Source organism: Petaurus breviceps, unplaced genomic scaffold (assembly GCF_028583685.1).
Source record: "Petaurus breviceps papuanus isolate PSGF00001 unplaced genomic scaffold, PetGlider_PUasm1.0 208, whole genome shotgun sequence".
Classification (NCBI taxonomy): domain Eukaryota; kingdom Metazoa; phylum Chordata; class Mammalia; order Diprotodontia; family Petauridae; genus Petaurus; species Petaurus breviceps.
This window is the reverse complement of record NW_027185852.1, coordinates 8,937,820-8,960,184: the sequence shown is the minus strand read 5'-3', so window position 1 is coordinate 8,960,184 and position 22,365 is coordinate 8,937,820. Positions and strand designations below refer to the sequence as shown.

Genomic DNA, 22,365 nt, shown 5'->3' with positions numbered 1-22,365 from the left:
AAGAAAGAAAGAAAGAAAGAAAGAAAGAAAGAAAGAAAGAAAGAAAGGAAGGAAGGAAGGAAGGAAGGAAGGAAGGAAGGAAGGAAGGAAGAAGGAAGCAGCAAAGAAAGAAAGACAGACTTTTTACTCTACCCTCTTACTTATTCATCTCTTGCAGAATCAGATGGAAGCCTGATGGAAATGATGTGAAACCTTAATCCTATGTTTCTTTTTGCTGTGGTTTAGAGGGAGGGGGTGTGTGGCGATTACCACAATCGTTCTCCACTTCTCCTTAGATAGTCTTAAATGACAGGCTCCTTCAGAGCAGGAATTATACCATATGTATCTTTGTTTCCCCCATGCCTAGCAAAGGGCCTTGCCCATCAAAATCGTGTAATAAATGTTCATTAAGTGAAACATAAAGGCACAAGCGTTGACTTAATTTTCCTCTCCTAATGAGATGCACTACTGAGGTTATGTGTCCTTAGAAACATAAAATGTGTCCTTGTCAAACTCAGAAAGGCCCTAGAAACTACTAAGTCCTCTCCGTGGGTCATCTCCCTTGGACAATAAGTACTTTCTATCAGGCATTTCTTAATCCTAAGCTTGTAGTTATCACATTATTTCTTGTCCTCTCTCAACTCTGCCTTTTCCTGAAAAGGGTCCACATGCCTTCAAGACTGATTGGAGCTCGTTCTGCCTGACTCCTTCCTGCTTCCCCAACTCCCCCAGTGTCCCTTGTCCCTTCTCAGTCCCCTCAGGCCTCACTCCATGACCCCTTCCTGGATGCTCTCCCCTCCCCCTTCCAGGTTGTGGCTGGATGCCCTTCCTTGATGTGGAGCACTTTCTTCATTGAAATCACTCTCTACCACCACAAACATACTCTGGGTTTATCTCTCTGTACGTATTGTGTCATCCCTGGCATAACATGGGTCCCTGACGACAAACTCCATCTTTTGCTTCTGGCTTTCTATCTTTATATGGTTCTTTGAAGCTGTGGCCAGAGCTCCAAGCCTGAGTTCCAAGCTGTGTGACCCTGGGCAAGTCACGTCATCTCTGCCTCAGTTTCCTCATCTATAAAATGGAGATGATAATAGGGCAGTGCATAGCATGAAGCCTGGCATTTGTTAAGTTCTACATAAATTTATCATTATTATTGCAAAGTATGTGCTTAATAGGTATGTATGAAACCTGATCAAGAGAACTGACCACCTTTTGCCATCAAACCTCTCTCAGACTGTGCCTGACAGTCAGTAAACATTCATATTTTTTAAATTTTATTTTAGACTCAGTAAACATTTAAGTGCCTACAGCATACCAGAGCGACTGAGTCTCCTTGGTTCTAAGACGGACCCACCTTGTGTTCAGTTCTACCCAACAGTGAACAGTATTAGAGTGATATTGGAGTACAGAGGATACAGTTTTCCATTTGACTCTGTTTCCCCGAGAATGTATTTTGTCATTGTTCTCATTGTCACTATACCAATGAGGCAAGAGTAAGGACATGAACTAAGATGAGAAATGGTGCAAAGAACATTGGACTTGGAGTCAGAGGATGTGAGTCAGAATGCTGGCTATGGATATTGGCTTGCTGTGTGACCTAGGACAAGTCAGCACTTATCTGTGCCTCAGTTTCCTTATCTGTAAAATTAGGGGGCTTGGACGAGATGAACCTCTAAAGTTCCTTCCAGGTAGGACTAAATCTATGACACTCTTGTCCTGAATTGCTCCCCAAGCTCTGTGTGCATTCTTCTCTCTAACCAAAACAACCCCTATGGTCTTCTCCTTTTCTTTGGAACCAGCAAAATATCCAGATGAAACACAGTTTTTCTCTGAAATGCGTTTAGTCCCAAATGCTAATCAGGTCCCATAGAACTATCCTGCTCCAATTATGCACTAAACACCAATTACCCTAAGTAATAAGAAGGAGATTTTATTCCCAATAAATTATGGCATCAATATTGAAAAGCTCAGAGCTAATTGGGGGAAAGTTGTGAACTGCAGATTGCCAACATATGTGCTGCCAGGTAAAGGATTAAGCCACATGGCCATCTCCATCATGTCCTTCGTCACAATGCTGGTTATTGGCCAAGAACGAAAGCCAAAAAATTTTCAGTCCTCCTCCTCCTCCTCCTCCTCCTCCTTCCTATTCCCTTTCTCCTTCTCTCTCCTCCCCTCCTTCTCCATTTTCTCCCATTCTCCTCTTTCCTCCTCTCCCCTCCTTCCCCCTCCTTCCACTTTCTCCTACTCCCTCTTCCCCTCCTCCTCCCTCCCTCTTTTTTGTCTCCTCCTTTCCCCCTTCCTCTTCCTCCTCCTCTTCCACTATTTGGTACATGTATACCTGGTGAGCAGATCAGTCAAGTTCAGAATTGCCTTTGCACTTGACTATGAAAGGTGGCTAAATAGCACCTATTGGGGAGGGTGCTCAGGATATGTCTTGCTTTGACCCATCTTGATCGCTGCTATTCTGAATTTGTCTCCCAACTTTCCTTTTAAAACTGTGAAGGAACTTCCATGCTAACTTAAAAAAAAAAAAATCCCTGGGAGTCGAAAGACCTGAGTTCTAGTCTCAGTCCTGTCACTAACTAGTTTTTGCATTAGTCACTTAAATTCCTTAAGCCTCAGTTTCCTCATCTGAAAAATGAGGATTAAACAAGCCCCGGAGTTTCTGTCAGCTTTAAAATTCTGTGAAGTTCATGTATTTGCTCAGATTCTTCCCTATCCTGAAAGACTTGTGTAATCAAAGAATTTCAGAATTCAGTGGGATCTCAGCATCCATCTAGCCCAGGTTGTACCAGAACAAGAATCCCCACCCTGATATCTTGGACAAAGGATCTTATACACTTGTCTTGAGGTAGGGTTAGGACAGTGGGAAAGAGGCTAATCTCATCAGAGACTGGAAGCCCAACAGTTCATATGACTGAAGTTATCAAGGCCAACTCTGCCCTCCCAAGCCTACACATTTAGATGTATGTGTATACACATATGTGCGTACATGTGTGTATACATATATGTATATATACACATATGCATTGTTGTTCAGTTGTTTTAGTTGTGTCCAACTCTTTGTGACCCCATTTGGGGTTTTCTTGGCAAAGATACTGGAATGGTTTCCCATTTCCCTCTCTGGATCATTTAGATGGGGAGACTGAGGCAGGCAGATGTTAAGTGACTTGCCTAGGGTCACACAGCCAATAAATGTCTGAGGCCAGCTTTGAACTTGGGTCTTCCTGACTCCAAGCCCAGTGCTCTACCCACTGCACTACCTAACTACCCATATACATATATAAATATATTCTAAATACAAATGGAACATAATAAGGTAATTTTTGGAAGAAACAAATAGCAATGATATTCAGTAAAGGCTTCATGGAGCTGGTGGTCCTTGAGCTAAGTCTCAGATTGACTCTTTTGAGTCTTACACAGCCCCTGGGAGGCAGGCATTGCAGGGGGCAGTACCTAGCTCTCTGTTACACAGGAAGAAGTGGAGGCTTGGGGAGTTTCAGGGAGTGGTGCAGGCTCACCCAGCTAAGAATTGTCAAAGGGTGTATTGGGACCCACATTTTCCCTTGACAAATTCAACATTATTTAGAAACTCCACAACATTCTGTCTCATGGTAAATGCACTTTACGCTTCCACTCCCCTCTTCCTGCAAGGTTCCACGTGCTTAGGATAAGAGAGATGTGATCATCTTGGTAAATCCCCTTAGATGAGAGGATGCAAAGAGCAGAAATCAGTATGGGGTGTAATTTTGAGTTGGTGTGTGTTTCTGTCTTGCAGAACTCTCCTGAGCTGGATGAAGAAGGCTACAGCATCAGACCGGAAGAACCCGGCTATATCCTTGCTTTCTGAGCACTCCCATTTTAGTCCTCTCTCAATAAATTAGGGGGCACAGAGGTGGGGAACCTGCCTCCTCAAGACCACATGTGGCCCTCTAGGTCCTGTGGCCCTTTGGCTGAATCCAAGCTTCACAGAACAAATAGAAGGATCTGTTCTATGAAGTTTAGATTCAGTCAAAGGGCCATACTTGAGGACCTAGAAGGCCACATATGGCCTCGAGGCTGCAGGTTCCTCACCCTTGATTTCTTGGCTTTTACCAAGTTGCTAAAATAATTCTACCTTCCTCCAAAGTATCAATGCTTAGCCCCCCGTATATAGTAGGTGTTTAATAAATGCTTGTTGACTTGACTTAATGATGGAGCACCCAGTGGAATTAGCAGCCAAAGATGACAGCTTGGCACTTCACTAGTAGGCATGTGCCTTGTTCTATTCATAGAAAAGAGAGTTTACAGAGGAAAAAAGTGTGCTGAAAAACAATTGTGTGACTCTCACTTCTCAGCCCTTCTGCTAGAAACAGCTGCTGTCAGCCTGTTTACGGCTGTTGGGAAGAGCTCCCCCAGTGTGCCCTCCCTGCACGCACACACTTGGGCACTGAGCAGGCAGCCTAGTCCATCAGGGACCCACTAAGCACCCTTCCTCCTTTGGTACAGCCAGGCTGTCCTGTGTCTGTGAATGATCAACAGATCAACCAAACAAGTGCTAAGTGAATAGGAGGAAATCATATGGCCACCTGAAACCCACCATTCTTACTTACATGTCACAGTGAGCGGGAATGACTAGATTATGGGACAGGAATATGGACTGGCCCTAGGACGTCTTTGGTAGATGAAATTCCCAGATGAGGAAACTCCCTCCACCATTATTGGTCATTGTTTAGAAATTTAGGAAGTCAGTTTGGGCAATGACAGACTAAGGACTTGTCCAGGATCACACAGCCAGAATGGGTCTGTGGTGGGACTGGAATCCAAGTCTTGGCTTTGAGAGCAGCTCTCCCTCCATTCTTGTGCCATATCTCCTAGACAACAACAGCGATATTGATTTGGCACTGTAAGGTTTACAGAGCACCTTCCATGTGTTGTCTCATTTGACCCTGACAATAACTCCATGAGGTAAGTGACGCCATTATCCCAACTTATCATCATTGCACACAGCACAGGGTAGTGTTATCTTTAACTGTGATCTACCTACCAAAGGAAAGCACTTTTATTCTTCAAGTGAATCAGAAGAGGAAGAAGAATCACATAAGAAGTTTAATATTAAAATTAAACCTTTGCAATCTAAAGACATCCTCAAGAGTGCAGCCACTGTCGACGAGCTGAAGGCATCGATCGGCAACATTGCACTTTCTCCATCGCCAGTGGTGAGTATCTTCACTCTCTGGCACCCTTCCCCAGGCTTGGATAAGGTAGAAAGTGCATCTGTGTGTTCCACAAGTCTCCGTTTGAATGTTTCTAGAAAGTTCTTGAGGTTGGAGAGGGGATGGAGGGATTTATAATGTGTGGTGGGTAGGTGTGATGTGTGGTGCATCTGTGGTACATGTAATGTGTGGTATATGTGTATAGTGTGTGTGATATGTGTGTGATATGTATCATATATAGTGTGTGTGATTATGATATATGGTGTTATGGGTGGTGCATGTAATATGTGTGATGGGTGGCATGTATGTGTAGGTATGAAGCATGTCATTTGTGATATGTGTAATATGTGGCACGTAGGATATGTGGGAGTGTAGATGTGTGATATGCATGTTAAGTGTGTGTGGGGTGGGGAAGCATGTGGTATTGGAGGTGGTATTGAAATTCACCATTTTGATCTGAGATATAAACATCAGCCCCCTTTAACATGATTTTAGTTTTCACCCCAAGGTGTTTGTTAGTTTTTGGGGGGGTTGAAGATCTCAGTGGATTTGGGGCCATCTCTGCCACTAGACCTGTTGTGTGGAAGAACAGACTGGGTAAAAGACTTTCTTGATTGGTTTTCTATGGGTGCTAAAATAGCAGCAAGAAAACCCTCAATGCCAGACTTGGTTCTGAACCAGTATGCCATTAAAGGTACAAGGAAACTCCTACCTTTTCCACCCTATTTTTTTCTTGTCTCTCTTTTTCACCACTTCCTAATTATTCTTTCTTCAATATTAAACCTAAAAACATTTTGGAGTGGCAGTGGGGATGGGGTAAGAAAGCCAAAGAAACAAATTTAATTTATAAAAACTTTTTTTAATCTCTTTCTATTTCTGCACACCAAAGTAAAATGGTAGGTGACCCCTTACTCATCAGAATTGATTATGTATCAACAAGAGAGTCATAAAGATTCGACTTTCTCTAATATTTTATTATATTGTTATTATCATATTTATGTTCCCCTCATTACCATCCAATTTCAAGCCTTTTGTTGCTTAGTTTGTAGCACAGGATGTCCCCCCACCCTCCGCCCCCTGCGAGATACTCTGAAGTCACTTGTTTGCATGACTGGCCTGTATACTTTCCCATAATGTTGACTTTCCACTACTTACATTGTTGCTGGTGGGCTAAGCTCCTGAGTACTGTACTTGCAGTATTATGTACTAATTTCTCAAAGATTAGTAAAGTTCCCCATTGTTTTCTTCTAAAAATTACAAAGAGGAGATAAGCTGGAAAAGGGCCCTTAGAAATGTCTTTAGAGATGGAGAATTGCCTTCTGACATGTTCCAGAGGATCAAGGTCTTCATATAGATATAGGCTAATAGATAGAGACATGCCCAAGCTCTGCATGGGAAATAATCCTAACCCTGTCCTTGGAAAATGTTGTCCTTATTTCCTTGGATGAAGCAAATTCAAAAAGACCACCCTATACATGGTTTGCGAAATCCATTGCTAGCATCCATCCTAATTATCATTACTGCCAGCATGAATACCACCCGGTGGTCTAAGTGACTGACTTGACTCACTTTGTGCTATCTTGCTATTTGTATTTTCCCTTCTGTTCCTCAGAACATGTATAGAAAAACCTAAGTAACACGAAGGAATAATTTCTGAGGTTGATTTCAGTTCATGTAATGGTCTGCTATCAATGACTTCTGATTGGAAATATTTATCTTTCAAGAGTCTTAACCAGAGCATATTCTAGAATAATTTTGCTTTCTTAAAATGGTTTCTACATGAGAATTTAAAATATTGGGGCAAATGGTTGCCATGAGTTTCTATTCAATTTGCCTTAGTTTAGGATGATCCCAAGTGGGCATTGAAATGTTAACAAGAATATATGAAATGAACCAGGCATCCCAATGGGAATTTCTGCCCCTGGTGACTGGGATAAAATGAGGTAGCATCCTTGTGAAAGCAGAAGCAGTTGTCTCTCTGGATAAGAGCTCCCGTCTAAAAATAGGAAGCTGTAACTGAGACTGCAGCTTTAGTTTTGGAAATCTGTGACTTTCTTTCGAATGAACAGTATGGAATGGTGGAAGGAGAATTGGCTTTGAGGGACAAAGACTCTGGGTTTTAATTCCAAATGCATCACTTTGTGCAATCTTAGGTAAATCACAACCTCTGTGGACCTCAGTTTCTTTATCTGTAAAATGAGGGGTTGAGTCAGAGAGTCTCTGAAGTCCCTTTCCAGCTCCACATATATGAGCCTTTATATAAATGATAACTGGTGTTGGTGTGGGGGGAGAGCCCAAGGTAATCAAATAATGGTGAAGTCTATGAACCCTGTTTGATTTCATAAGGAATGACAGAAATTATTTCAACTGAAACTCCAGTTGCTTCTGATGATTTAAAGAGAAGTGGAAAGATCAGCATGGTGTTTGGGTACCAAATTACAAGAGAAATAGGCATACCACCACAAAGCTGTGCATCCTGGGATAGATCACAGGACATTTTCCCCTGTCACAGAAGCTGCTGTATTTGCATTTAATGGAAATCCAGCACCTGTTTGGAGGGGCAGGATTGCCAAGCTGGAAGTAGAAATAGCTTAAGCCGAGTGTCTGATTCCTGGCTCTTGTATTAGGCTCATAGAGAGATTTTCACTTAGGAGCTTCTGAAGTGATTTGATAACTTAACTTGGCACATTCATTCACAATGCAGGTCGTTGGTTTCCATTATCCCACTTGGGCTTTTTGGTTTGAATAGCTGCCTTCATCCAGTGAATGCCAAAGGTACAATCAAGCAGAGGTCCGCCCGTTGTTTCTATTGTCGAGGGAGAAGTTGGATAGGGGTGTCATTCTTTTCTGGGTTCTGAGAGATGTGGGGGCTTCGAGAACATATTAGAAAATGGGTTTGAGATTTAGGATTTTCCCCTATGGATCCTAGCTTCGATTCTAGGATTCAGAGACCCTGAATTCCACTTTCTAGTGTCCCAGAATGCAGTGTGGTACAGGAAAATGATGAGGACATGGGTTCAAATGCTACCTCTGATTCTTAAGACCTGGGTGATCTGGGGAAGTTACAATCTCCATGGTACTCAGTTTCCTCATCTGTAAAATGAGAGGATTAGGCTAAATGACCTTTGAAATATCTTTCAGTTTGAAATCCCAAATCATTTGGTAGGACTATAGAACTTTTTTAAAAATTGGAATGTACCTAAGAGATCACAGGATCCCAAAACCAGTCATTTAACGAACAAGGTAACTGAAGTGGGTAATTCACAATACACAGCGCCTTATGTGTAGGTCTTCAAGAAGAAGCGAGTTGTCTTTTTGGCATGGAGGCTTTTGAAGGGATTCCTTCTAGGAATGAATTTGACCAGATGAAGAATTTTGCTGAGGTCTCAAGTGATGAACTTGGAGTCAGCAAGAGCCGTGTTCAAACCCTTACTACGGTAGCTGTGTGAGCCTAGACCAGTCAAAAAATCCTTTATTAAGTGCTTATTGTGTGCAAAGCACTATACTAAGTAATGGAGAGAGAGACAGAGGAAGGGAAGATGGTCACTGATCTAACTGGAACACAGAGATATCCTTGGGTTAAGTCAGAAGATTAGCAGGTCCCAGGAGCAGGGCAGATGAGAAGACCCAGAGGGCCTCAGGAGGCAGCAGCAAGGACCCTGGTAAGGCTTGCTGATCCTATGTCTCACCAAGAGAAATAGAGCAGGCAGATCCCACCTCATCCAAGCTATGTGAGCATTCAAGCAGCCTGCTGCTGGTTCCAGGAGACAAAGAGGGGAGTCAAGGCAGAGAAGACATGCCTGCTTCCCCCCGGTGATAGATTTTCCATCACAGAGATGAAAAGAGGCAAAGGTGAGAGGATGCAGTGTCTAGGCTTGGGGGACGGTCATTGCCAAGGTACTGAGTCTGGAGCTAGAGGGTCAGGTTAAGGCTCTTGCTAAAATGTAAAGTGTAAGATAGTTGAAAAGTTAGGAAAGGTTCAGATTATGAAGAGCTTGAAATGACTTAAAAGTTTTGACTTGATATTTGGGTCCAGATGTAATAGGAAGGCACTGAGACTTATGGAGCAGGGGACATTATCAGACCTCTGATTTAGAAAAAAATCATTTGGGCAGTGTATGTACAGTCCGAAACAGACTCACACACATATCTGGACATATGGATAAGCAAGCCTATTATAGATTAGTCCCTAAAAGCAGCTAGGTGTGCAGTAGATAGAACGTCTTACCTGGAAGCCAGAAGATCCGAGTTCAAATATAACCTCAGACATTTTGTAAGTGTGTGACCCCAGGAAAGTCACTCAGCTTCTTCTCTATCTTATTTCCCCATGTATAAAATAGGGATAATAATATCATCTACCTCCCAGCTTTGTTGTGAGGATCATCCAATGAGGTAATATTTGCCAAACCTTTAGAAACCTTAAAGGGCTTATAAACACAAGTTCTTATTAAGATACAAAGCTTAATATCAGATATCCCAACGACAATCTTTGGTTCCTCATTAGAGTATCCAGTGATGTGTTTTGACAAAAAACACCCTCCCACAAAGCTAACTGAGTCAGTAGTGTTTGGGGGTAATTTTCCTCCCTCCACTAGAATATTCAGAAGTGATTAAATTTAAACCCAGGGATAGAGAGAACTTAAACGTCTGTGTCCCTGATTCCTCATTGCTCACCCAGAGTATTTTAGCAATAAGCTGAAACTATGAAGTCAACAGAAATTATTTGAGATAATGGCAATTGTTCTCTGTCTTTAAAATGAGAGCTCAGGAACAAAGGATTTTGGTTTCTCTTCTGGGGATCTGGAGACTATAACTTCATAGATTTAAGGAGTTCCCCTGGAACTTCCTGGGACTACAGGAAACAGTTCAATCCCAACATTTTACACATCAAGAAACTGAAATCTAGATATGTGAAATGATAGACTCAAGATCCCACTGATAGTAGATGGCAGAGCTAAGATTCAAACCCAGTTCATTCATTCATTCATTCACCACATTTATTATGGGAGGAAGAACGTTCCAGTCGTAGGGGAAAACCAAACCAAGGTCCCAAAGATGGGAGCTGGAGTGTGGTGTGAGGAACAGCAAGCACACCAGTCTGAAGGGACCAGAGAGAACATAAAATGGAATACTGTGTGATAAGAAAAAGTAGGTTGGAAGCAGAATGTGAAAAGCCGTCAATGCCAAGCAGAAGACTCTATATTGGGTTGCTCATCCCACATAGCTAATCTATTGCCAAATCTTGGCTTTTCTACCTTCACACCATCTCTCCTATGCCTCCCCTCCTCTCCTTACATAGTCACCATCCCAGCACAGGACCCTCCTCACCTCTCACTCAGATGACTACAATAGTATCTCACTGTTCTCCCTAACTTAAGGCACTCCCCACTTCAATCCAGTCTACATAGTCACCAAACTGATTTTCTGCAGTGTAGGCTTAACCATGCTGCTCCCCGCCACCCAGCTCAATGAGCACCAGTGGCTTTCTAGTACTTCCAGGAACAAATGGAAAATCCTATCATTTCAAACACTTTGTTACCTGGTCCTTTCCAACCTTTCCCAGGTTTTAAAAATGTATTTTGACTTTTCATTTTTAATTTATGTAGTAAAATTTTTAATTTATGGAATAAAAGAAGCCTTTCCATAATGGTATAATTTTTTTTTAATTCCCAGCCTTTTTTATGTTTCACTAGCTTCCACCCATTCTATAATTCAACAACAATTATTGGTTCTCAAAGAGGACCGTCGACATCATGGAGGAGATGGCTTGACTTGAAATAGCTTCTCAGACATGACGCTCCATCTCCTGAGTTTACCTTTTCCCTGCCTGTCCCCCCCTACCTGGAATTTTCTCCCTCTTCACTTCCACCTCTTAGTTCCCCTGGTTTCCCTCAGTCTTAGTTTATATCTTGTCTTCTGTAGAAGGCCTTTCCTGGTCCCTTCAGCAGGTGTGCTTTCCCCTCTGAGATCACCTCCCATCAAATCAATCGGAATTTTCTATCAATCTCCTTATTTCTTGTCTTCTCTTTTAGAACACAAGCTCCCTGAGTCTTTTTGTGCTCTCTTCCTATCTCCAGCTCTTAAAACAGTTTCTGATATAATAGTAAATGCTTAATAAATGCATGTTGCCTGACAAACTGATTGATCCTAGAGTTAGCAAGGAGCCACTAGAGTTTATTAAACAAGGAAATAACTAGTCGGACTTATGCTTCATAAATACCCCTTTGGCAGCTTTATGGGTTGAAGAAGAAAAAGGTGAGGTGGGGAGAGCATGTAGGTAAGGGACACATCTCTGGGTGAGAGGTGCTGAGGGGTGTGGTGAGATTGGAGGTCACAATGAGGAGGAAGAAGAAATTCAGGAGGAGGAGCCAAGCATAGGAAAAGATGGAATGAGAGGAAGTTCTGATTAGATAAAGGAGTTTCTGAGGCCTTGATTCTAGAAGTGGAACAAGTGTGGGTGATAGCAATAACAGGGTAGACCCTTCCCTTCAGTGGCTGCAGTGAAATGAAGCAATAGGTTATGGGAGGTGAGGAGATCCAAGAATGGAGAAACCCCGGTGTTTAAGGGGACATCCTTCTACATGTTGAAGTCCCCTAGCTTAAGGACAGGGGTTAAAGGGGAGAAGAAAGCTACAAGCCAGGCATTTAACTCCTGAGCACAGTCAGAATACTTTTTCTTTGAAACCACAGAAAGGTACTGATGACGAAAAGGATCAGTGTTGCTAAAGACCTGAAAAAATGAGGGATTTTTTCTGTCTGCAAGACTTTGAGACTCCCAAAGCCCAAGGATTTAGAGATTTTTACTCATCATTTAGGGATATGTGCTTTTCTAAGCTGGTAATTTCCTGTACTTTCTTCCTGCCTGGAATGACCTTCCCTTCTTCCCTTCCCCCCCTTTAACACACCCACTCTGCCTTCCTCCATCTGCTAAGATCCTGCCCATCCTCCAAAGCCTAGCTCATATGTTACCCAGAAGAAATTCCCTCACCTACTTCTGGGGGACTCTAGTGAAGAATTGAGTCATTATGGGGTAGACTGACACTCATCTCCATATTGTGCTATTGGTAATTGTAATGTCAGCTTCAAGCCATGAAACTCAGCATGTTCGAAACAGACTTGCTGTCATCCCCACCCCTACCCCCAAGTCCATCCCTGCTTCAATCATCCTGATTTCTCTTGAAGGTGGCACTATTCTTCCAATGATTTCTCCAGTGGTTTGCTGAATTGGAGTCATGACTGACCCTTCCTTCCTTCTCACTCCCATATCCAACCAATGCCTGAGTCTTCTTGATCCTAGCTCCTCAATATCTCTCACATCTGTCCCCTTCTCTATGCTCATATGACCTCCATCCCATGCCAGGCCCTCATGCAGACTATTGAAATAATCTTCTAAATGGTATCCTTGTTTCCAAAATCTCCCCTCTTGAATCTGCCATCCACTCAGCTACCATTTTGATATTTGTAAAACACAGATATGACCCTGTCTCTCCCCAACTAAAAAATCTCCAGTGACTCTCTACTGATGGTAAAATTAAATTAAAATCCTCAGTCTTATATTTCAAGTCCTACACAAAATAACTTGCAGTTATTTTCCACATTCTTTGTTCCTTCTCCATCCCAGTCAAACTGACCTACTAGTGGCTGGTTGATCACAGCTTTGAGCTCTCACTCTCCATGCTTTGCAGGAGTGTTTTCCCATTTCTGGAATGCTCTCCCTCCTCGCCTCTGCCTCTTCAAAGTCTTAGCTTCCTTCAAAGTATTGATGAGGTTTCACTCCCTCAACACTCCAATGAGTGTTCTCTCCTTGTAAAATTGTGTGAGAGGCAGCTTAGTATAATGGTTAGAAAACTTGCCTCAGAGTGAGGAAACCCTGCGTTTAAGTCCTGCTTCTGACATATATTGCCTGAGTGACCCTAGACATGCAGTGTCTCAGTGGCCCAAGAAATTCTAAAGTGATAAGTAATAGATTAATTGTCTATCTGCATTGCTACATATATACAAGGAGTTCTCTCTATAGATGCATTCACAAGTCTAAACCCCCTGCACCCTATCCTAGTAGATAAAGCATTTGACTTCAGAGTGAAGAGACTTGGGATTTCAATCATGCCTTACACACTTAACTGTGTGATGGTGGGCAAGTTGTGTAAATTCTCACAACCTCATTTTCCTCAACTGTAAAAAATACATAGCAATACCTTTACCCTCTGCCTCACAAAAGGGCACTTTGTGAACTTTTGACTACTCTATGAATGTGATTGATATTACATTGGGAAACAATCAAAAGATTTCTTATACCCCTAAAACTAAGTGAAATCTTGTCTTTTTAGTGATGATATCAAATATGGCTCCGAATTTTGTCTATGACATAATTTCGTGGAAAATGTAGTTTTATACTCTAAAAAATAAATAATAATTCCATGTATATCCTGTTTTAAGGTTTGCAAATCACTTTACAAATATTCTCACTTATTCTCACAACAATCCTAAAAAGCATCTGCTGTGATCATCCTTATTTTACAAATGAGGCTGAGAAAGAAGCTAAGTGACTTGCCAAGGGTCACTCAACTAATATGTGTCTAAGGCTAGATTGGAACTCAAGTCTTCCTGACTCCAGGTCCAGAGAGCTATCCATTGCACCTCATAAAATTATGTCTTACCAAACAAAATTTTGCTTGTCTAACTTGTGTAAGTTATAGGGACTGATGATTTCTCATTATATGTTCAATGTTTTGTGAATGAATTTTAATGATAGATTTAGAGCAGAAAGGAACCTCAAAAGCCAGTCAGTCCAACCACCTCATTTTACAAGTGAGGAAACTAAGTGGTGAAGTAATTAAACCCCCTGGATCAAAAATAAAGTAAGAGCCAGAGGTCAGGATGGACCCCAGGTCTTCCCAATTCCAAGTCCAGCATTCTACCTGCCACATCACAATTATTTCCACAGGAAAACCCTTCCCCAACCCTGACACACAATTAGATATTGATGTTCTTGATTTGTGGAATGTCCATGATCAGTGTCCAATAGAGGTCTGAATCTGAAATTTGAAAGTAATTTACTTTCTTCATAAAACCAGAATGTTCAGAGTTCACTCTTCCATTGTGGAGATTTCTTGATGCAAGGTTTTCTTGTGCTGGTCCCTGAAGGTCCCTAGGTTTTCTGGGAAGAAGTCCAAATATGAATTCAAGAAATACAGCTCTTGTGACACATTCTAGGATAGAAACCTTCTAGATTTTAAGAGAATCATTGACAACTTCTTGGTAACTCTGCTTTTTGGATTCTCAAACACCTTTGGATGACTTTTTAAAGGACATCTGTGCTGCCACTTCAGCATCATTCAACCATCCTTCAAAATATCCACCTTCCACCTTCATTTGGGGCCCCATAAATATCCCCATTCTGATCTTGGCCTCATTGATTCTTGGAAATTAATTTTTTAAGGATGTCTTCATCATTTTGATGCATTGCATTGGCATCATTTTTGTTCTTTGTTCTTTTTCTCCCAGCCAATATCTCTTTCCAACAAAAGAAACCTTTCTGAGTGTGTGTGTGGCTGACCTTGGTTATTCAGAAAGCCCCAGCTCATTGTGGTTTTAGTCTTTCTGGCATTGTCTTGATAGGGCCATACTCTTGAATTGATAGTAAGTAACTTGAGTCAGTTGGTCATAATTTTAATGTGCAATGGGGGTAGGAAAATTTTGACAGTAATTAACAGGGGTTGGCTTAGATTCTAACAATCCATTAGGTTATTAGGGTAGGGACTCTCTTTCTTCTTATTAATTGTATCCCAGTGCTTAGCATAGTGCCCACACATAGTAGGGAGTTAATAAATGTTCATTGAACTGGATTACCACATTGTTTTTTCCCCCACAATCAGCTCTTTCCTCAGTTAGTCAATAAAGCACTTACTATGTGCCAGGCACTGTACTGCAAATACAAAAAAGGCAAAAGATGATTCCTACTCTCAGAGAACTCACATTCTAATGGAAGGCAATGTTTATTTTCTGTTTTTGTTTTTTGGTAGTGCTGTCCCATTCACAAACAAATCAGTTTTCCAAGCATGGGTATTAGAGTTAGTCCTTCACTCCCTGCTACTGAGGATGTTGAGGTTGGTGCAACACTTAGCTTTGGGAATTCTGAACTCCAGTAGGGCTAAGCTGGTAGGGAGATAACAACAATTGAGCACCAATGTGAATGTGGTAAGTAAACCCCAGGAACTTGGGGCAACCAGGCTGTCAATGAGGGTCGAACTTGCCTGGTTTAGAACGGGAGCAGGTCAAGGCTCCTCTGGTCATCAGAAGTGCGATCAGGTCTGTGAGTGATCATTGCCCTTCCAGCCTGGGTGAGACAGGAAGAGAAAAAGCTCCAGAGAAAAAGAAAGAGAAAAAAAATAAAGCTGCACCATTTGGTGTACCCAAGTTGTCATCCTAGTAAAAGAGCAATCACTTTCAGATTCCCCCAGATGGGCCAAGAGAACTTTGCATACGTAATGCTTCTCAGCAGAAGTCTCATGCTTTAAATATATTTGGGGGCCCTCTTACGGAAGATTCCCTCATTTTCATCTTGCAGGTAAAAGTCTAGTTTGATGTTTGGCTATTCTAAGATCAGGAACGAGGGTCTAAGTCAGGTCTGCTTGAGGCATCACCTGCCTTTCAGAGTCATGTTGATGGTACAAAGATATAGATATGCATTTATATATATGTACATATTTATATATATATAATACTACACACACATATATATGATAGAATAATATATGTAAATAATCACATAACATATGTAAAACACTTTACAGACATGAAATAGTGAATGATAGTTATTTCATTATTATGATGATCATTAGTATTAAATATAAATATGAGTATGGAGAAGTGACTGGAAATGGGAGATCATGACCTTGACAGTCCTTTGCCCTTTGTCCTGACTCTAACCATTGCCATTGGAGCCATCAGGTGCATCTCTTTCATTCAGTTTGCAAGCTTTTGGTGGTTCTGGCAAACAACAAGACATGGTTTCCTTCTTTGGGTAAAATAGGTCTTATAGCTTATAGGAGATTTGGTAAAGTGTTCAGAGTCAGAGGTAATAACACTTTAAGCTAGTGTGCAATAGTGGGAAAAGAGCTAGATAATGGAGTCAAGACAACTGGGCTCAAGTCCTGCCTCAGATACTTACCATTGACAAGGGACTTCATCTTTGTGTCTCAGTTTCCATCATTATCATCATAGCTAGCATTTATAAAACACCTTAAAGTTGACAAATATCATCTCATTGGATCGTCTCAACAGTCCTTGAAGGGAAGTGCTATTATTACCCCCCGCCCATTTACAAATGAGAAAAGTGAAGTAGAAGGAAGGTGACTTGCCCAGAATCACACACCTGGTCAGTGTCTGAAACAGTGAGCCACCTCTCCCCCATTGTCTACAAAAAGAAAGGGTTGGACTTGGCCTCTAAATTTCCTCCTAGCTCTAAACCTGTGATTTCACGATCCTTGACATTTTGCTAAGCAAAAACAGCAACATGTTGGATGGGGTGTGGGTCCTTTATAAATCATCAGAACTGTAAACAACATATGGCAAGGTCAGTCAATATGATTAATCAATAGGTATTTAAATGTCCCTTATGTGACAGGTACTGGGGTTACAAATACAAAGAATGAGACAATCTTAGCTCTCAATAAGCTTGCATTCTAACAAAAGTCATAAGAAATAGATATAAATTGTAACATATAAATTATTATACATAAATTATGATATATGTATATGTGTTATATATATGATATGGAGAGAGAAAAGAGAAGGGAAGGAGAAGGAAGGAGGGAGGGAGAGACAGAGAGAATGAATAAATTTACAAGAAGAATAAATACAAAATAATTAGATACGAGGTAATTTGGGTAGTTGATAGACCAACACATCACATACAACATGAGTCAGTTACCCCAACCTTAGTTATTATTATTATTTTTTAAACTGGAGAACTAAAGCTTTATATCTGAGACTTAAAACTTAGCTAACATATACATAAGAAAAACTCTCAAGGTGATTGACATACTGAGAATTTAAAGAAGCCCCAACATCTGCAAAGTAGAAAGCATTTGAGAAAGCAGAAGCAATGCTGACGTTCACCAGGTGGTGCCTAGCATTGCATGGACAGATCATTTGGCTACATATTAGAAATAGTCATCGCATAACTGAATACACATGAAAGTGTCACATCTCTCTGTTATTTGGTGCATCAACTGGGGCCTCACATATTCAGAATGTAAGAATACCTAGGAACTTCTCACTAGCCCCCTCCACAACCCTCTCAGCTAAACCATGCATTATTAATGCCTCATATTGCATTATTTATATCAAAATCCACATGGCATTCAATCATGGTGACTGATAGAGAAATCATTTTTGCATTTTTTTTCATTCAATGAAAGAACTTACACATAGAGTACCATGAAAAACCTACTACAAGTGCCTGAAGGTGGAAGGTAGGATACTAAATTTGGAGATTATTCATAGCTTAGTTCAATAAGAATGTAGGATATATAAAGGACATAACCTGAAATAAGTATAGAAAGGTGGATATGATCTCATCTGATACTCCCAGCTACCCAGGGATTATCATTATCAATCACCTTCATTTTTATTCCCATTTTATAGCTGAGCCTCAGAGTTATATGACTTGCCTTTGGTCGTATGGTTCATAATTAATTGAGGCAGAATTTGAACTCAGGTCTTGATAACTTCAAAGATAACATGCCGTAATACTCAAAAGCATGGTTTTTAAAGACAGACCAAAAGATCCTTACAATTCAGCAGCTATGTCTTGACATATTGTCAATTTCTGGCCTTTCAAGACCATGGAGGACTTTATGAAAAGTTGCATCCTGAAGTCTCTAGGGGAAAATATCTCATCCTCTCTGTGTAGTCTGTGCGTCAACCATCCTGACAGGACTGTTAGTGTGAATCTGGAAAGAAGCTTGAGACGCCAAATTTCTCACTGAAGGCTAATTCTTCATCCTGAATCTGAGTCAAGCAACAAGAGCCCGTGGTCCTTGGCCTACAGGCATCCTTCTTTCAGCTCCTTCTGTGAGAAAAGGCTAGAATATTTCCCAGACCCCATGGCCTGTAGTCAGTTAGCTCAGTGGGTTTTAAACTCTGTTGCTAAAAAAAGATGCAGATCCTGACTTTGACCTGCAGTGTCCATGGTCCTGAAGTGTCCCTAACCCTGACCTGCCTTGCCACAATACCAGTTACTTAGTGAATCGTACCTGTCTTTTCTCCCCAGTAGATCATGGTTCTTTAAAGGCAGGACCATGTTTAATTCATCTTTTTTAGCCCTCAGAGCACCCAAGGGTCCTTCATGCCATTGAATTTCACAGAAGAATCATTTATTAAGCACCTACCATTTGCCAGATACTGTGCCCGATGCTGGTATACGATGACCAAAAAAAACCCTCCCCAAACCGCCCCCCCAAAATCCTTACTCTCAAGGAATACATTTTCTATGGGAAAGAAAACCCTTGATCCATCATAGATTTCTAATGCACATCTGTTGAATAAATTTATGAAGGAATGAAGGAAGAACAATAATTTTCATTTATCCAGGGCTTTATAGTTTAAAAGGCACTTTTCTGAAAGGAACTCTTACAAGATAGATATTGCAGATTTTAATTTTCCCAGGTATAGATGATGAAGATAAAACTTAGGGTGGTTCTGGGACTTCCTTAAGGTCACAAGTAAGGAGGACTAAAAGTCAGATGTTTTTATTCCAAGTCTCATTCCACTTTTATATACCAGGAAAGAAGAAAGAGAAGGGGAAGGAAGGGAAGGTGAAGGGAAAGAGAAAGGAAGTGTAGTGCGCTTGATTGTGGCATCAGATCCTGATTTATCTACAGTCTGAAGTAACTATATTTCAATATGCTAAAAATCTGCAATTCACAGATGTGGCTTCTTCATCTACTAGCACTAGGAAAAATCTCTTCAGGAACTACTGAGGTGAATCCTTGGTGATGAGCCTCTCTCAGCTTGGCAAGGGCAGCCCTTGGATAAGACTATTGAAGGCAGCATGTGAAGCTAGTCAGGAAGACTGGGGTTCATATCCTATCCCACGCCTTCCAAATCTTTGTGACTCTGGACAGGTCATCTTCCCTGAATCTCGGTTTCTTTATAAATTGAGGATCATAAGACCTATGCTACTGGTCTCATGTGGTTGTTGCTTAAAATAGTTCATGTGTACAGTGCGTTTTGTAAACCTCAAAGCCCTATATGAATGGTAGCTGTTAGTAGCTAATCAAGAAGGATTTTAAAGTATTTTCTATGTGACAGGTAGTGTGATGAAGCTGTGGACAGAAAAAGAAAAGGAGAGATAGAGAGAGGAAGGAAGAGGGAGAGTGGGGTAGGTGGCAGGAGGAGCAGGACAGGAGGGGAATCAAGAGGAGAGGAGGGGACAGAAGAGGAGAAGAGAGGAGGGGAGGGGAAGGGAAGGGAAAGGAGAGGAAGGGAGGGGAGGAGAGAATAGGAGAGAGGAGGAGAGGGGAGGGGAGGGGAGAGGGGAGGGAAAGAAGGAGGAAGAGAAAGGAGGGAGAGAAAGAGAGGGATAGAGAGACAGAGAGAGGACAGAGTAAATATTCTTCTAGGCACTTTGTTAGGGCTGGGGATACAAAGACTAAGGAACAGTCCCTGACCTCAAGGAGTTTTCATGAGATAATGTATGTAAAATGCTTTGTAAACTAAAGTGCCATCTTAAAGTAATAGTAGATATTGTTATTTTAATTATTTTTATATCTGTTCTTCTAGAACTACAATTTTAATGACATAAAGAACTCTTTTGAGGGAATTCCATCCCCTAATAAAAATTGGCAACTTCTTTGACCCTGGTCTTTCTTTGCATCCCCAGTGCTTAGTAGAGTGTCTGGCACATAGTAGGAGTTTAATAAATGTTTATTGACTGACTGTAACTTAAAGAGCATAGACTTAGTACTAGAGCTGCCTTGGATGACAGCTAATTAAAAGCCTTTTTTTATAGATGTCACAAATCAAGGCTGAGTGAGTTGCCCGAGGCTGAGGTCCTCTAAAACAGAGGTATAAACTATGAGAACCAGATTAAAATATAATTGGGAAATATTTAACAAAATAAATAAAAAGACAGCGGAACAGAGATAATGTTAATACATGGTTTTCTAAGTCAACTCTGCAGCAGGCAAAGATTGCTTCTGTTTGAGTGTGACCCCATGTTCTAAAGCACTCATCACCTTACAGGGTATTTCTGATAATTAAATGACATCATGAATTAGAAGAGCCCTTAGGAAGCCAGATAGTCCAGCTCCCCCATTTTATAGATAAAAAACTGAGGTCTAAACTATTCCACCTGCCCACCTGCCATCATTGTAAAGATGAGGAAGCCATTGCCAAGCACTAACGAGAGACCCATTCAGAGCTTTCTGGCCTGGCTATGCCACAGGGAATCCTGAGCAAAATTCACCAAGTTGAGATAAGTCACCTTTGGTCCTGCAGTTGATGGAAGATCTGGGAGGAGAAGACAGGCCCCCAATTCCCTGTTTGAACTCAGATACTCTATTTAACAAGCATTTATTAAACAGCCGTGAAGTGCAAGGCATTAAAGATACAAAGACAAGAACAACTGGCTTTTCCTCCAGACATTTCCATTCTACTGGAATTCCTTTCCAGGCTAATAGCACCATCTTTCCCAGCTATGTCTCAGTCATAGTGGTCGTGTGTCACCTCTTCCACCTCTCCTCCATGCTTAGAACCCCCTCCCACCTCCCCTTTCACCTTCTGGAGTCCATACCTCCCTCCAAGGCTCGATTCAAGGGCCACATCCTACTGTGGGCTTTTCCCAATCCTCTCAGTTATTAGCCCAGCATCTAGGTGGCTCATTGTATAGAGCATCAGGCCTCGAGTCACGAAGACCTGAGTTCAAATCCAGTCTCAGACACTGATTAGCTGCATGGTCCTCAAGAAGTCACTTATCCCAATTTGCCTCAGTTTGCCTCATCTGTAAAATGAGCTGGAGAAGCAAATGGAATATTGCTCCAATATGTCAGCAAAGAAAACTCCAAATGGGGTCACAAAGAGTGGGTGATTACAGAAATGACTGAAAACAATAACAATTATCCGTGATTCCTTCTACCCTCCCCCTCCCTGCCAAAATGACTTTGGATTTACTTCTCTGACTATATGAGATCCCCAGTAGAATGTCATAGGATCCTAGCCAAGTTGAAAGAAATCTCAGTAGCCATGTCTTCAGTCCAACTGCCTCATTTTATGGACGAGAAATCTGAGGACCAGAGGGATTCATTGACTTGTCCCAGGTCACTCAGGCAGTGAACATCAGAGGTGATTCGAACTGAGGGCCTCTGCCTCCAGGACCAGGGCACCTTCCACTACCTACTGCCTGTCTTCAGGTCAGGGATTATTTATCCTTTTTTTCTTTGTGTTCCCTATGCTTGACACAACTCCTGGTGCATATAGGCTCTTATGAGTTGCTTCTTGACTTGCCTTGAAATGAGTCCCTGCAGCATCTCTCCTTACCCTAAGCCAACACTCATTTTTCTTCCAAGACAGAAATCTAGAATTTTCTTTCATGGAGGGAGGGGGAAGGGGAGTTATTGCTCCATTTTGCTGAGTTCATTTTTTTATTCTTGCTTTCTTCCCAATGGGCTTCAGTGTTGGCATGTGGGCTGCAGGGCTTCTAACAGGCATGGCCCACACCTGGCCTGGACCAAGGCCAGATAGACACTGTACAAGGCAGGTGCTTGTTGTGTTTTCCAGTTTGGCAAGAGATCAGAGAGCCCCAGCGTGTGGCCCCCACACCTCAGCCTCCCTCACATGCTCAAGGCAACACTTCTGCCCTGATTCTGAAGAAAGGAGGAGTCCTGCTTAACATTTGCTTAGTGAAAGGCCCCAAGGGGTCATGGGGGAGACAGGAGGCACTTCTTCCTGTGACATTTTAAAAACTGATCAGCCTAATTAATTAGTGCTGATCATTATATTTGATAAGACAGAGATACAGCTCATATTAATTTATAATAATTTCCATCCATACATGTGAATTAATGTATTATAAAATAAATGGTATGAGTTGAGAGGGGAAAGAGAAAGAAGAGAGCCTAAGGAAGGAGAGAAGGGGAGGGTAGAGGGAGAAAAGAAAGAAGAGGAGGAAGGAGAGAGGAGGGAA

General features: G+C 41.6%; 1 protein-coding gene across 1 annotated transcript in view; it reads left to right on the top strand.

The window, feature by feature from the left end:
* The window catches only part of LOC138165257 (SH3-containing GRB2-like protein 3-interacting protein 1), a 294,003-nt gene that overhangs the window by 180,305 nt on the left and 91,333 nt on the right, over nt 1-22,365 (top strand). The window contains exons 10-11 of the mRNA XM_069093394.1: nt 3,761-3,815; nt 5,005-5,180. Coding sequence (XP_068949495.1) covers nt 3,761-3,815; nt 5,005-5,180 — 231 coding nt within the window. The remainder of the gene's footprint in view (nt 1-3,760; nt 3,816-5,004; nt 5,181-22,365) is intronic.